The 15,424-nt window shown below is 36.1% G+C and overlaps 1 protein-coding gene across 4 annotated transcripts in view; it reads left to right on the forward strand.

The window, feature by feature from the left end:
- MINDY3 (MINDY lysine 48 deubiquitinase 3) overlaps positions 1–15,424 on the forward strand; it is an 84,735-nt gene that overhangs the window by 35,279 nt on the left and 34,032 nt on the right. For all 4 annotated transcript variants that reach the window (XR_011499212.1, XM_014838726.3, XM_044762062.2 and 1 more), the window contains 2 exons: positions 3,144–3,214; positions 7,957–8,037. Coding sequence is in view for 3 of the 4 variants with exons in the window: in XM_014838726.3 (XP_014694212.1) it covers positions 3,144–3,214; positions 7,957–8,037 (152 nt within the window). In the remaining variant the exon portion in view is untranslated. The remainder of the gene's footprint in view (positions 1–3,143; positions 3,215–7,956; positions 8,038–15,424) is intronic.

The following is a 15,424-nucleotide window of genomic DNA, read 5'->3' on the forward strand; positions in this document are numbered from 1 at the left end:
TTTCTTTGAGACTTATTGAGAAAAGTTTCATATAAGTAAATTCTACAAGTTGTAATATGTGAGAATATTATATCCTCACTACAATTACAACTTTGTACAGTAGTATCTTAATGACACACTTTAGCTATCAAAAGAAGATAAAAATTTTAAGTATACATTTTGTTTAAGGAAATAGGAGTAGTACATTTTTTAAAATATGACCATCCAAACTACATGCCTAAACATGTAATTACTGACCTAATCTGAATAATTCATTACCCAAGTGTTATGAACAGCTAATTTGCTATATTTAGCAGCATGATATTATAAATATACTAATCTAGATTTTGTTTAAAATTCCAAGGAAAGAGACGATGTACTATCTAACCATAACACTAGGTGGTGGTAACTGATTTTAGAAATCAAGGTGTGAAAATGTTTCTCAATGTATGTATTCTTCTTTGAATGTGAAAACATTTAATGCTGCTTACATTTCAAAAGGAAGAGGAGGGAAAAATTTGCAAGGCTGGTGAGCACCATTTCTACTTATTTGAGCTACCCATCTCTACTCTATCTTTTTCCTTTGAATGCTCTAATCCAATGACTCTGAAATTTTTTAGGGTCATGCCCTTTATGTTCTCAAAGATTATTGAGGATCCCAAAGAGCTTTTACTTGTAGGGGTTATAAGCAAATAATGATCAATATTTTTCTTGTTAGAAATTAAGACTGAGAAATTTAAAAAGATGTATTAATTCATTTTAGAAAAAAATAATATACCCATTACTTGTTAGTATAAATCTTTTTTTTTTTTTAAAGATTTTATTTTTTCCTTTTTCTCCCCAAAGCCCCCCGGTACATAGTTGTATATTCTTCGTTGTGGGTCCTTCTAGTTGTGGCATGTGGGACGCTGCCTCAGTGTGGCTTGATGAGCAGTACCATGTCCGCGCCCAGGATTCGAACTGATGGAACACTGGGCCGCCTGCAGCGGAGTGCGCGAACTTAACCACTTGGCCACGGGGCTGGCCCCGTTAGTATAAATCTTTTAATGAAGAATAACTGTTTTCCAAAACAGGAGAAGAATTAAGAAAAGTGACATTGTTTTAAATTTTTGCAAATCCCTTTAATGTCTAGGTTATTAGTAGACAGCTGGATTCACATACTTGTTTATAAATTCAATCTGTTGGTATATGGCATATCATTTAGCCTCTGGAAAACTCCACTCTACACTCATGAGAGACTAAGAGTGAAAAAGACAATTAACATCTTTTTATGAAAATCATTTTGGTCTCTAAAATGGTCTTGTGGACCCCTAAGAATCCTAAACTACAATTTGAGAACTATTGCTGTACCTCCTCTCTGCCTGTAAGAAGCTAGTGATAAAATACAAATTATATGTATATGTGCCTTCTATTAATTTTGAATTTATAAATCCAAAAGGTTAAACTATTAGCTCTTGGCTTACACCATCTGATTGTTGTACTTAAGGATACATAGTAAAATGTTTACAACAAAAATGACTGAGTTAATATTATTACATTAATTGATGAGGAAAACATAATATCCTCAAAGAAAAATGGACAACAGGAACATATGATAAAAAGGATGCAAAGTTATATGTTCATTGTGTTTACAGTGGACATCATTTTTAACCAGAAAAGAATGCTTTTTAAAAATATATATGGACCCGGGGCTGGCCCCGTGGCCGAGTGGTTAAGTTCGCGCACTCCGCTGAGGTGGCCCAGTGTTTCGTTGGTTCGAATCCTGGGCGCGGACATGGCACTGCTCATCAGACCACGCTGAGGCAGCGTCCCACATGCCACAACTAGAAGAACCCACAGCGAAGAATATACAACTATGTACCGGGGGGCTTTGGGGAGAAAAAGGAAATAATAAAATCTTTAAAAAATATGTATATATATATATATGGACCCAAATTATTATTCTAGTTCTATTTACTATACATTAGCTGAAAGTTATAGTCTGTGAGGAGACTTTATTATCATCGCAATTACTTCTCTGTTGTGAAATAATCTCTTGTCTGTTCGTTTTCTATGCCTTACCTTATCTTATCCTCACCACGATGTCAACTCTCATTTCTATGCTGATGATTCCCAAAGCTCTGTATCCAGCCCTGACCTCTCGTCCTATGTTCCTGAGCCTTACTTCCAGTTGTGTATCCGTCTCTGGCTAGAAGTCTCAAAGTTCCAGTTGGTCTAAAACCAAACTCATGTTCTCTCTTCATAGGACTCCAAAACCTACTTCTTCTTAATCCTTTCTTTTAATTAGTCACCATTTATCAGGTACCCCAGGCTAGAAAAGTTTAAGGAAGCTTTGACAAATTCTTCACACCATAAATACATTGATTTCTCATAGCTCTTTGCTGTTTCCTCTGCCTTGAATCTTACCCTCTTCTTCATCTGGAAATTCACACATATACTTCAAGATACAAATCAGATGTTACCCCTTCTCTACGTCTTCCCTAACACAGTAAGCAGATGCACTTATATCTCTGAAGATATATAGTGTGTGTGTGTATGTGTGTGTGTGAACAGAGAAAGAGCAAGCTTTTTTTCATCCAACTCCCTTGATAAACTCTTAGCCTTTGTAAGGCAGATACCGTGTTCTCTTTGTCTTTATTTCCCCAATCTTAAGCACACTGCCCATGTTTACTTAGTAGGAGACAGGGGTGGTATCATATGTCCGTGTTTTAAGTATTGTGCAGGCAGGTTCACTGCTACCCAGTGATAAATTTTACAAATTATGATTAGCATATACATTTGTTTTTGTTAATCAGTCAATTCAAATTAGCCGTTTTGCATGGATATTATTAAGTGTCTTTTTCTTCTTTTATTTTTGCCAACAATTCCTTGGATTTCAGGGGGGGAAATGCTTTTATTTAAAAAAAGTTAACATTGAATATAAAGTTTTATAAATGCATTCAGTGTACATCTGAATTGTCATTACTCACCACAAACCTGATCTAATGGTATTTTATAATGAGTAGTGATGACTTGATATGAACTCTTAACACTGCTAGGTTTTCAAGTATAGTTTTAGGTAAAAGTAAAGGTTTTGGTGTAGAGTATATATTTACATATAATTACTTTTCAGATTTTATATCCCAATGCAATGATAACTTTTCTCCTCCCCCCCCCCCCCCCAGAACTTCTTGGTATACATGAACAAGCAGCTGTAGGATTCTTAACATTGATGGAAGCTTTAAGATACTGTAAGGTAAGTTGATTTTTAAGGCACTTTGAGTGTTTTTTATTCACATATCCATTGTTGTGGATAGTAGTTTTCTCCTGTGACAATATTTTAGACTACTACTGTTACTATATACTCTCTTCAATTCCTTTCTGATCTGCCTTCCTAAAATGACAGCCTTATTAAGGGTTTCATTAAGCTGGCCAATCCAGCTGAGTTTCCTATTTTTGAGGTTTGTTCCTTTTGAGGGTGGGGGGAAGAACCCAGTACAAAATCATTTATAAAAATAGAGACATCTGTTATTGAATATAAATATACTTTTTGGTAAACTGAGGGAAAATAATGTACTGTTTCTTCCTCACTATCAGTATGCTTCACTGAAGTAACCAGTAATACTTCATCAGGCAAAGAAAAAAAATTTGCCAAATGCCTGAAATTCTAACTTTTGTCTATTCCATCTGAAAAATGATTTCACATTAAAAAATAAATTTCAAGCATTTCACAACATTAAACTCTTTAACACATGTGCTAGGGTTAGGCACTGCCATGAAACTCTAATTTATTGCAATATATTTCATTGCTTTCCTACACAATCTGACATAACTATTGGATATTCCAAATAGTTTTAAATCATTAATGATGTACACTTAATAAGATGTCCTGATTTTGGAGAAAGCAAGAAGTAGATCTAATTTTCTTTTCCTTTTTAAAATGGTGGTTCCGTAGCAGTGGTTCTGGTGGTGGTGATTATTTTTAGTAACAATAGTAGTTACTGGTAGTGTCTTGCCCTCTTGACAGCACATGGACAGGGGTGATATGGGTATGATAATCAGCTAGGTTTCACCCTGCTCTTATTCATTACTAGTGATCATATTGTTAAATAGTAGCAACTCTTATTTTCAGTGACTTCAGTGACACAATCTAAACCTGTTCTGAGGCAGCCTGGCAACCAGAGAATCAAGCTGCATCCCCTCCCCCCCAACACACACACCAACATTCATGTATCCTAAAAATGTGTGTGTGCACAAAACAATGGTAGCTATATACAGATGATGGATATGTTAAGTAGCTTGATTGTGGCACTCTTTTCACAGGTGTATACATCTGTCAAAAATGTCAAATTGTACACATTACATATATACAATTTGTATGTCAAAGATATTTCAGTAGAACTGGTAAAAAAAAATAAAAGTATGCGTGTTTTGCAGGAGGATAGGGTGTGGAGATTATATATTTTGAAATCTTCACCATGTGGCGTGTAAGGCCCTGGTGATCTGGATCATGCCTGTCCTTCCAGTTGCATTGCTCCCTCCATCACTGCGCTCCAGCCAGTTTCTCAGGTGTCCTGTCAGTTTCTCAAACATGCCATGCTCTTTGCTGTGTGATAGGCCTTAGTGCTTGCTAACATTTCTGCCTGGAATACTCCAGCTCTTAAATGGATGGCTCACTCTCCCATTCAGGTTCTACTTCAAATGGTGCCTCAAAGACCCTTTCCTTGATCATTCCCTCAGTGATTCTTTTTCACATTATTTCATAGGAATAATCACTCTATAATGATCCTTTTTGTTTATTTATTTTTTTTAATCTTGAATTTGTTTTCCTGTTGTCATCCCTAATGGAATATGGGCTCTTTGAAGGCAGGAACATTTGTCATCTGGGTACATATTAGGTGCTCAATAAATATTTGTTGATTGAATGAATGGACAATTTCACTAGAATTGTAAACTTTTCTAAATGTGTGCTTTTGCTTTTCTTCAACTGTTAGGTAGAACAGAGGAATGTCTGTTTTCCCCCAGGATCTTATTGGGAAGGCAGTGGCTGCTGTATATTCTCCTTTTGCATATTGTTTTAGTGTTCTAAGTAACTGTGGTGTTTTGTAAGATTTAAAGATTGTTTTAGTGGTGGGATCAACACACTGCTACTCGGACAGAAGAGAGGCAGAACTGTTTGTTTCTTATAGCTCCAAACGAGGGAGGGCTACCAGACAGGGCCAGAGGGGGTTATACCTGGGCACAGGGCAACAGCAAGCTGCAAGCTATGGGGGGGGGGCTTGTGTATGGGAATTGGGATGGAGTCAGCTAGGTTTCCTGGGTTCCCTGTGGATGGGCTAATTTGAATAGTTTCTGTGAGCTCTGGGGCTTGGGGTCCCTCCCTAGTTGTCTGTTACCTGGCTCAAAGGCAATTAAGGTGATGATAGTAACCTGGAGTGTGGGAGGCCTGTAAGGGAACTGGTTAGGGTGTGGACTTAACTGTACTTTTTAAGGGAACTGACTGGCCTCTAGCCAGGGCCCCAAAACTGAGTCAAGACAGCATTTTCTTGAAAAAACACTACATTACACTGTGCTGTTCATCTGTATATAACTGTAGATAGCCTTCTGCAAATCTACATACATTTACTTTCTGCCGGATGTTTAGAGAAATGGCATTAAGGAAATGATTGTGTTTGTATTAGTTTTGTAAAACTGAACATTTCCCTCTTCTTTGTGTAGCAAATTGCCCTTTAGAAATGAAATTAACATTTTCATATTATTTTGACTGTATGTATTCATTAATACAAATAAAATGATATCTCTCTCTCTATATATATACACACTCATACACATGCAAGCAAAGAAGAAAGTAGCTCCAAGTGCTTTTGACTGTGCCTCTTTTTAAATAGATAATCTAACTCACCCACCATAGAATCTGCCATTTTGAAGTGCACAGTTCAGTGGTTTTCCTTATATTCATAGAGCTGTGCAACCATCACCTCTATCTAATTTCAGAATGTTTTCTTCTCCCCAAAAAGATCCTCTAAACTCATTAGCAGTCACTTTCCCCTTCCTCCTCAGCCCCTGGCAACTTTCTGTCTCTCTGGTTTTGCCTATTCTGGACATTGCATATAAATGGAATTATACAATATGTGGCCTTTGTGTCTGGCTTCTTTTTAATGTTCATCCATGTTTTACCATGTATTAGTACTTCCTTCCCTCTTATGACCAAATAATACTCTACTGTATGATGTATCAGTTTTGTTTATCTGTCCATCAAATGATGAATGTTTGGGTTGTTTCTGCTTTTTGGCTATTATGAATAGTATCGCTATGAACATTTGTGTAGAAGTGTTTTGTGAACACATTTTCATTTCTCTTGGGTGTATACCCAGGATTGAAATTGCTTGGTCATATGGTCATTCTGTGCTTAACTTTTTGAGGAACTGTCAAGCTGTTTTCCAAAGTGGTTGCACTATTTGTGCAGCTTTATTTATTTTTGTTATTATATAAAACAATTCATGAGTTCAGCATTCATTTATCCTTTCATCCTACTTTATATAATTTTAATCATTGTCTTTTACTTCAATCTTAATTTAAATACACACACCCACATGCTTTTTCTGAAAGAGAAATTAAACATCTAAACCTTCCCCACAAGAGGCAGTGTGACATAATGGAAGGCTACCAGATTAGAAGCCGGCAAACCTGAGTTTTAACTCTAGTGCTATCCTACTTAGCTGTTTGAATTCAGACCTGGCACTGATCCCTGGTGTTTCTCAGTTTCCTTATGTAATATTGAGGGACTTGCACTGCACCCTTCTCAGATCCCTTCTACTCTGAGCCTGTGATGGGAGCTTTTCTTTTTTCTTTGGCTTTTATTCTCTCTTTTCTCCCCAAACCATCCTTCCTACCCTGCTGGTTCACCATTGCCGTCAGCGTACCCAACGCATCCCTCCCATCATAGGACAAAGATAGCAGTTTTTCTATGCGTGAAGACAAAAGAGTTCCTACATTCCACTTCCCGCCTAGGGATAATCACAGATTCCAAAAGGCCATGGTGGTGGTTGAAGGTGGGGCATCATATCAGGACTGCTGGCTGGTTAGGGAAGAATTGGCTCTGACCACTGCAGGTAGCCACTTGGAATTTCTCCGTAATAGGCAGTCTGTGTGAGACAAGAAAATTCAGTGAATTTGATTGGTAAAGTTGGTTATTTTTAAGTTAAAGCTTTTGTCCTCATAAGGGTATGGAATTGATTGATGTGAACATGATTGGATTTCATAAGTCTATTTTTTATTTGTTGAAGCTTTCATTTTCTCAGTTATACACACAGAATGAGACACTCAGATTTTTGGTACTGTAGTTTTTATGGATTAAATACATAACCTTAAAGGCAGCTATAATTAGGACTTTTTATACATTTTAAAGAGACTTCATATTGTAAAACCTGGAACTTACCTTCCACCATGAAGAGTCGAGTGACAAGATTCTTTTATATTTTTAAACGTTTTAGGTTGTATCTTTTTCTTGAGAGAGATTATTATATTGCCCTAGATTCTTTGAAGACAAGGATGTTCTTAAGGTTTTTTCCCTTATTTATTCCTCAGTCTACTCATTTGTTAATTTATAATTATTCTCCTTATAAAGTAATTATCATCAAGCTTGTAGTTTTAGGGTTTGAGGTAACAAGCTGAAATTCTAGAAGTGGTCATTCTATCTAGGAATGTTAGCAAAAAAATTAAGAATGATTCTTAGGGCTGAACTAATTATTTTTAGCTGTGTTAAATCTGTCTTGTTGTTGTTCTCATGTAAAGGTGTTATATAAGCTGAGCCCTGACAGTCCTTATAACATTCGTTTTTCCATTCAGCGTTTATGGGTAAGGCATTCTGATGCAATACATTATTCCATTTAAATATGAATTAGACGCTTTAGTTACGCTTCTGATATTCATGGGCAAATATATAACAGGCAGTATAAAATTGTCATTTGTTTATTTATTTTGCTACATTTGTTCTAGGTTGGTTCTTACTTGAAATCTCCAAAATTCCCTATTTGGATTGTTGGCAGTGAAACTCACCTCACCGTATTTTTTGCCAAGGTATGCTTACAGCAGGATGTTTTTATGACGTCAGGCAAACAAGTAATATGCGTCTATATTTAGTTTGGGTCTTTGTGCAGACTTTGGTGTATTCCCACTAACAATTGGATTGTTCCAAAATCTAAAAAATTAATACTAAATAACATGTTGTTATACTGTTCTAGTTTTAGAATCATTTCAATAAAATCTGTCGTGATTTGGTTATAATTTCTTTATCTTTTCTGACTTTGGAGCTTTGGCTTTTGATTTTTTTCAGAAATTACTTGTTTTATGGTGAAAATAATTGAATTTAAAAGCTTTGGATTGCACTTTTGTAGAGAGGATAAAAATCCAATTTACATGCTATAAAATAATTTTAGTTACATCACCTAGGAAAATATTTTAAAATCTGTTAATAGTTCAGTGGTCTAGAAGTCAGGTGCTCTTTTAAGATGGAATGTTTCCTACAGTTTTTGCGTGGTTACAATATTGAAATAGATGAAATGCATTTAAATATGTTATTTTAAAATTCTTACAACTAACTGTTTCTAAATCCCAGTCTTTAACTATAGTATTTCTTTTTCCACAGTTGATTGGTTAAGATTTAGCTTTGAAGTCAGACAGCCTTCATTTGAATCCCAGTCTTGCCACTTCTAGCATCATTCAACCTCTTTTCCTATGTCTTTAAAATAGGAATTAATAGTAGTACCTAGCTCTTAAAATTGTGGTCAAGCTTAGATATAAAACATTTAGCAGTACCTAGTACAGGTTAAATGCCCAGTAAATCTTAGCCGTTGTCGTCATCATTGTTTTCATTATTCTACAAACATTTATTCAACATCTCTGGTATGCTTAGAGAGAGTTACTAGATGTTGGACTCACAGGGGAAAATATATAATTGTGTTTGTGAGGTTTCTTAATTCTAATGTACTTTCTTGATTACTCCATGAGCTTTTTTAGCTTGTACCTGTTAATGTATATTTGTGTGTGTGTGAAGTACGAATTATATAAATTGTACCAACGACTGAACTGACAATGCTAAGTTTTGTGGATCTATTTCATTATTTGTTACTGTATTTACTTTTATTGTGCTGGTAAAAGTCCAGCTAGTGGATTTAGAGCAAGATACTTTTTCTTAAAGAGGAAAGGCTATAAAGTGCAACTCTAAAAGTACAGACAGACCTTACTGATGTTACATTTAGCCTGAAAGCTTCTGCTGTTTATTTCCCTCCTAAAGTAGAGGGGAAGAAGTTAAAAGCATAATGTGAACTACAGAAACTGAATAACTTCTCATTCCTGAGTGAAGATTTCATCATTTGACTAATTTTTGTTTCAAGTGATATAAATGTCCAGAAAAGACAATTTGTTCCAATTTACATACAAAAATGTATTTTCAAGCCAATTATTAATTATTTTTGTCTCAACCCTATTCTTTAGCATTAGGAAAACTAATAAATTCTATGAAACTGTGTAAGTTTTACTATAAAAGAAAAGATGAAACTATTTTAAATCGTAAATTTTATGATTGATATTTAAGAACTGATTTTGTTCAAACAGCAGAAGAGATTTCACAGAAGGTTGATCAAGGAGCAGTGTCAATTGAGCTGTGTAAATTTGCACACATTTTGTATTCAAGCATCTAAATGTTACGTATGTTGATAGAGTCGTGGGAGTGAATTATACCCGCCTTTCTCTGAAACACAATTATCCCTGGTGTCCCCAGAGGGTTGGTTCCAGGACCCTGCAGATCCCAAAATCCATGGATGTTCAGGTCACTTTTCTAAAACAGCATTGTATTTGCATATAACCCATGCACACCTTCCTGTATACTTTAAATTACCTCTGGATGACTTATAATGCCTAATACAATGTAAATGTTATGTAAGTAATTGTTATACTGTCTGGTTTAGAGAATAATGACAAAGAAAAAAAGTCTGTACATGTTCAGTATAGACATGGCCATCGTAGGCCTTTCGATCTGTGATTGGTTGAATCCACAGATGCAGAACCCACAGATATGGAGGACCACTGTATACACTTCTTACCTACCTGTCCTGGTAGTCTTTGTTGTTCTTATAGTGCTTGGCCCATTGTGCTGCTGCATTTGTCACACAATGCATAGTTCCTACGTCCCACACTGTTTGTTGGGGCAAGTGAGCCTTGTTCAGGACAGGGACTCCTCTCATTCATCTTCTTATCCATAGATCTCAGCCACACGCAACGAAATGTTGAGTTAGTGACATGAAGTGTGCAGAGAGAAACACACAGACCGCTCCCACACCAGCTATAGGCCTGACCAAACAAACTCAATGTATGCCATGTAAGTCAGACCAGGTTTTTAAGTCTGTCTTCATTTATTTGTATCCCTGATGCTACTAATAGTCATGATAGGAAAATATACACACACGTGAAGTGATTATACAGAATTTTATAGTAAGATTTTAGGTTCTTCAACTATGATAAATCTCATATGTCCATACCTTATGTCTCTTTTGGAACGCTTGAATTTTATACTAATTGTTATTGTTTGATACCCACCTCTGAATTCTCCGGATCTGGTATACAATCCAGCATGTAGTGTAGGGGATTCATCAGTTTAATTAAGCCTTTGCATGAATTTTCCACACTTGGGTTCCAGTGACATTTATAACTTCTAAAAATACTTCTTCATGACTCACTCTGAAGCCGCTTAAAAGCATGGGTACTTCCTTTTCAGTCTATTTTAGAAGAATTGAATTTGGATTGGTTGAACATGTTATCTTTAAAAGGAGTTGCAAGTAAGAATTTTCCCCTTTGAAGTAAAATAATATAAAGCCAGAAGATCATGTAAATGGTAAATGAGATCAGTAATACTGGATAACATTTATTACGTCTGGTTTAAAATTTGTTTTAATAAACTAGCATTTTTGTAGTCTTCGACATTTAGAAAATACGGCAAATTTTGCTGTTCATTACATTATAGCAGGATCTATTATTTGCTCACTCTTTCTTTGATATTTCTAAAATTGACCAAGTGATTTTGGCTGTGAATTTGGTTTTGTTATTTTTTATTTTTGAGTTTTGGTCTGTTTGTTTTTGGTGGATTTGTTCGCTTTATGTTCTATGGCACGAAACAAACAAGCGTTGGGTTTTTTTTCACCAGCAACTTAATGTAAATGTTGATGTCTTTTTCTATAAAACTGGTATATTTGTTCGCCTAGATATGTATTTCATGTGCTGAGTTCTTTATACTGATTATGATTAAGTAAAAATCTTGTTTTAAGGTCACAATTTTCAAGGCAATCTGTAAATTCCCATTGTAAAATGCCTTGGAAAAGTAATAGAATTCTTCATGTGACTTATACACTGGAGGTGATAATAGTTGCCACTGTCTTCATTCATATAGAAACTCATTTGTCACGTATTTACTGGGCATATAGCATGTCTCTGGCATTATGTCGGGTGCTGTGAATACAGTTGTTAGCAAAAGTAGACATAGCTCCTGTTCTTATGGAAGTGTGTGTTCTAATGGGGGGAGAGGGGCAGCATTAATCAAAGAATCACACTTATAAAATTACAACTGTGATGAATGCTGACAAAGCACAGGTCTATAAAGCTATACAAATTTCTCCTGGTTTTGGAAGATAAGGAGTATTTCCTTGAAGAATTGATGTCTAAAATGAGCACTGAGTCATCAGTAAGATTAAACTAGGAGAAGAGAGAGAAAAGAGCATTCCTTACATAGGAAATAGAGCAAACAAACGGCTGGGGGAGAGACGGCTATGGTGTGAACAAGCTGAAAGAGGAGGGCTGGAACACAGAAGTTGGGGGTGGGGAGCAAGGTGTCAAATGAGGCTGTGGAAGTAGGCAGGCCACGCGACGCTATGCTAAGAGTAATGACAACCACTAGACTTTCTAAAAATCAGTGGTGGTGGTAGTTTTAGGGAGATAGGAAGGAAGGGGAAAGGATTAAATTTGCATTTTGAAAAAATCATTCTGGCTAATTGTGGAAGACCGACATATGTAGAGAGTGGGTGAACAAGACTTTTGTAGTATTTCAGGTAAGCAAAGAATGTAGTTTGGTCCAGGGTTACAAAGGTAGAGTTGGATAGAGCTACATAAGGTAGAGATGGATAGAAGTGGGTAAATTTGAAAGACTTATTCCTGAGTTAAACTGACAGGACTTGGTGATAGATGCCCTTACTGTTGCCCTTCACAGTGCTGTATATCTTCTCAATCCAGCAACTAAAACGACCCCGTTAAAATGGAAGTCACTTCATGTCACACTCCTGCTCAAAATCCTGCATTGACTCCACTTTCACTAAGAGTAAAAGCCAAACTCCTTAGAACAACCTCCTGGGCCCTACCTCCCCCCATCCGACTCCGTGTTTGTTGCCTCTCTAATGTCATTTCCTGCCACTCCCCCTCCTGTCTTTCTTGGCCACACTCGCCTGTCCTCTCCCTCAGAAATGAGGCAGGCCCTTTGCATGTGCTATTCCCTTTGCTTAAAATGCTCTTGCCCCAGATGTCTGTATAAAGGATTCCTGCTTTCTTCAGGTCACTATTCAAACATCACCTCCTTAGTGAGGCCTTGCCTGGCCACCTTTTCTAAAATTCCAACCCCTTTCTCTTCCCTCTTTTCATTAATAGTCTCTCTTTCTCTCCAAATAGATATGTATATATATGTTTTTAATTGAGGTAAAATTCACATAAGAAAGTTAACCACGGCAGGTAAACAATTTAGTGGCACTTCGTGCATTCACAGTTTTGTGTAGCCACCACCTGTATCTAGTTCCTGAACATTTTCTTCTTCCCAGAATAAAACCCCATATTTATTAAGCAGCTATTCCCCATTCCTCCTCTCCAGAGCCCCACCAACCACCAATCTGCTTTCAGTCTCTATGGATGTGCATACACGGGTTATTTCATATAAGTGGACTCATACCATATGTGACTGGATTGTTTCTGGATTCTTTCATTGAGCATAATGTTTTTGAGATTTGTCTTCATTGTAGCATGTATCAGTACTTCATTCCCTTTTTTGGCTGAATGATATTTCATTCAGTGTATATAACACAGTTCATTGATCCCCCTATCAGTGGACATTTGGTTTGTTTCCACCTTTTGGCTATTGTGCATGGTGCTGCTGTGAGCATTCCCACACAAGCACTTGTTTGGAGTCCCTGTTTTCAGTTCTTTGGGGTATTAACCTAGGACTGGAATTGCTGGGTCATATGGCAGTTCTGTTTCACTGTTTGGGGAGCTGCCAAGCTGTCTCTACAGCAGCTACAGCATTTTACATTCCCTCCGGCAACGTACAAGGGGTCCAAGTTTTCCACATCTTTGTCAACTTTTGTTCTTTTCCTTTTTTGTTTTTATTATAACTGTCCTAGAGGTTGTTAAGTGGTCACTGTGGTTTTGATCTGCATTTCCCTAGAGACTAATGACATTGATCATCTTTTTATGTGCTTTTTGGCCATTTGTATATTTTCTTTGTAAAACTGTCTATTCAACTTCTTTGCCTGTTTTTGAATTGGGTTGTCTGTCTTTTTGTACCTGAATTGTCAGAGTTTTTAATATATTCTGGTTACCAGGCACATACTGTATATTTTACTTGTTGTTCTATCTCTTGTCTGTCTCTCTCACTAGTACGCTCTATGAAGGTAAGTTTTTTGACTGTTTTGTCTCCTTTCTCCCAACACCTAGAACAGTGCCAGCCACAGTGTTGGTGCTCAGTAAATTTTGGTTGAATAAATAAATTGCAGGAAACCCTGAAGATTTATCTCATCAAAGATTGTGATGTAGTCATGTTGGTACTTAATAAGGGGTTTAAGGGGGCTTAAGAGTTCTAACTTGTCTTTGATTATAATAATGCAGTAGATCCTTAAGCTTATAAATCAAGAACTAGCAGTTATAATGCATTCAATATCCTATATAGAGACAAAAACAGAACTAACTTGTGCCCTTCTACCCGATCAACTGAAATGCACACACATACAGCCTCTTTCTCCAGATTAGTCAATAAACACTTTGATGAGTATTTATAAATAAACATTGTTATACCATATACTCTAACATAATTAAGATTTATGTTCACGGTTTGAGGGTGGATAAGAAAATTGTTTCTATTCGGTTAATAACTTCTTAACTGTCTGTTTTGGTTTTTCCTTCTGAAGTGGATAGTTTACTTTTAGAATTTAGGCAATTAACTATATATTGTTTTAAAAGAGATGTAAGTGTGTGATTTTAAGTTTGAGTGCCAAACTAATTACTTAAAAGTTATCAGTTGATGTTTGAGATGTCCAGTGGCCCAGAACTTACCTTTTTCTCTTTTATTGGAACTGTCTTCCTGACCCATGGAGAATTATTGTACATGTTTTGTCGGATTGGAAAAGGTTTTTTACAATTCAGTTTTATTTGAAAATCTACAGTAAAATAAATTTAATAATTAACTTTTATGAACAGGTTGTAAATCTTCAGATTAATCGTTTATAACCATCTTCTTTATTAAGTTTTTAAATTTAACAATCATCTTACTTTTCTATCTGAGATAAAGTGATCTTTTTTATCTTACTAAACCATGTGTGTCTGTGAAACAACATCGATATTGTACTCTTTGATGTATCTTAGAGAATGTGGTTGCAAAAAATAGAAGCAAGTCATTCTAAATAAATGGGAGTTTTATACTTAATATTGAGGGGGAATGCACAGAATCTATCTGCAGGGACCTTATAAGGACTCAGAATCATCAAACAGCAGGGGCCCCACAGAACTCTCTAATAAGAGGATGTGGGTGAGGTGAAATGCTGTACGTAAATGGACTTCTTCAAAGTAGGAAACTTAATTTCTATTTAGTAGGGTGGAGAATTTTCCACGCAGGTCATCTGAGCTATGGCAGAACAAAACCTTCGGATCTGTACATTGTGAGGGAGCATGCCCTGTGGGCATGGGCAATGTCTTCAGAAATCATAACCATGGTACTTTTGATGAGATTAGCTGAAAACTTGCAAACCTCCTGCACAGGTAAAGGAAATGATTTTCAATAGTAGATGCTTAAAGAATTTAGAACGTATATTTAAACTTATCTTTTTTTTAATTGTTTCCCTTAATTTCAAGAGAAAACATAGCTCTTATTGTTAAAACATGGCTGTGTAACATTTGTTTTATAATATGTTACATCTTGCCACCTTTTAGGAGTCAGGCCTTTTCATACTGAGACATTTTAATATACTTTAAATGCGCAAATATTACCTGATAGAATATTATGACCTTTGTCCTCTTACCCTTTTCTTCTCTCTAACCATCATTTTACCCTTTGATTCTTTGTCTTCCTTTTTTATATTTGGGTTTTAAGATTAAATTATTTGGGTCACTTTCATAATTTCCTCTTGAATTAAAATTATGAAATTAATTTTCAATGCAAATTCAA

The sequence above is a fragment of the Equus asinus genome, chromosome 29, assembly GCF_041296235.1.
Source record: "Equus asinus isolate D_3611 breed Donkey chromosome 29, EquAss-T2T_v2, whole genome shotgun sequence".
In the NCBI taxonomy this organism is placed as follows: domain Eukaryota; kingdom Metazoa; phylum Chordata; class Mammalia; order Perissodactyla; family Equidae; genus Equus; species Equus asinus.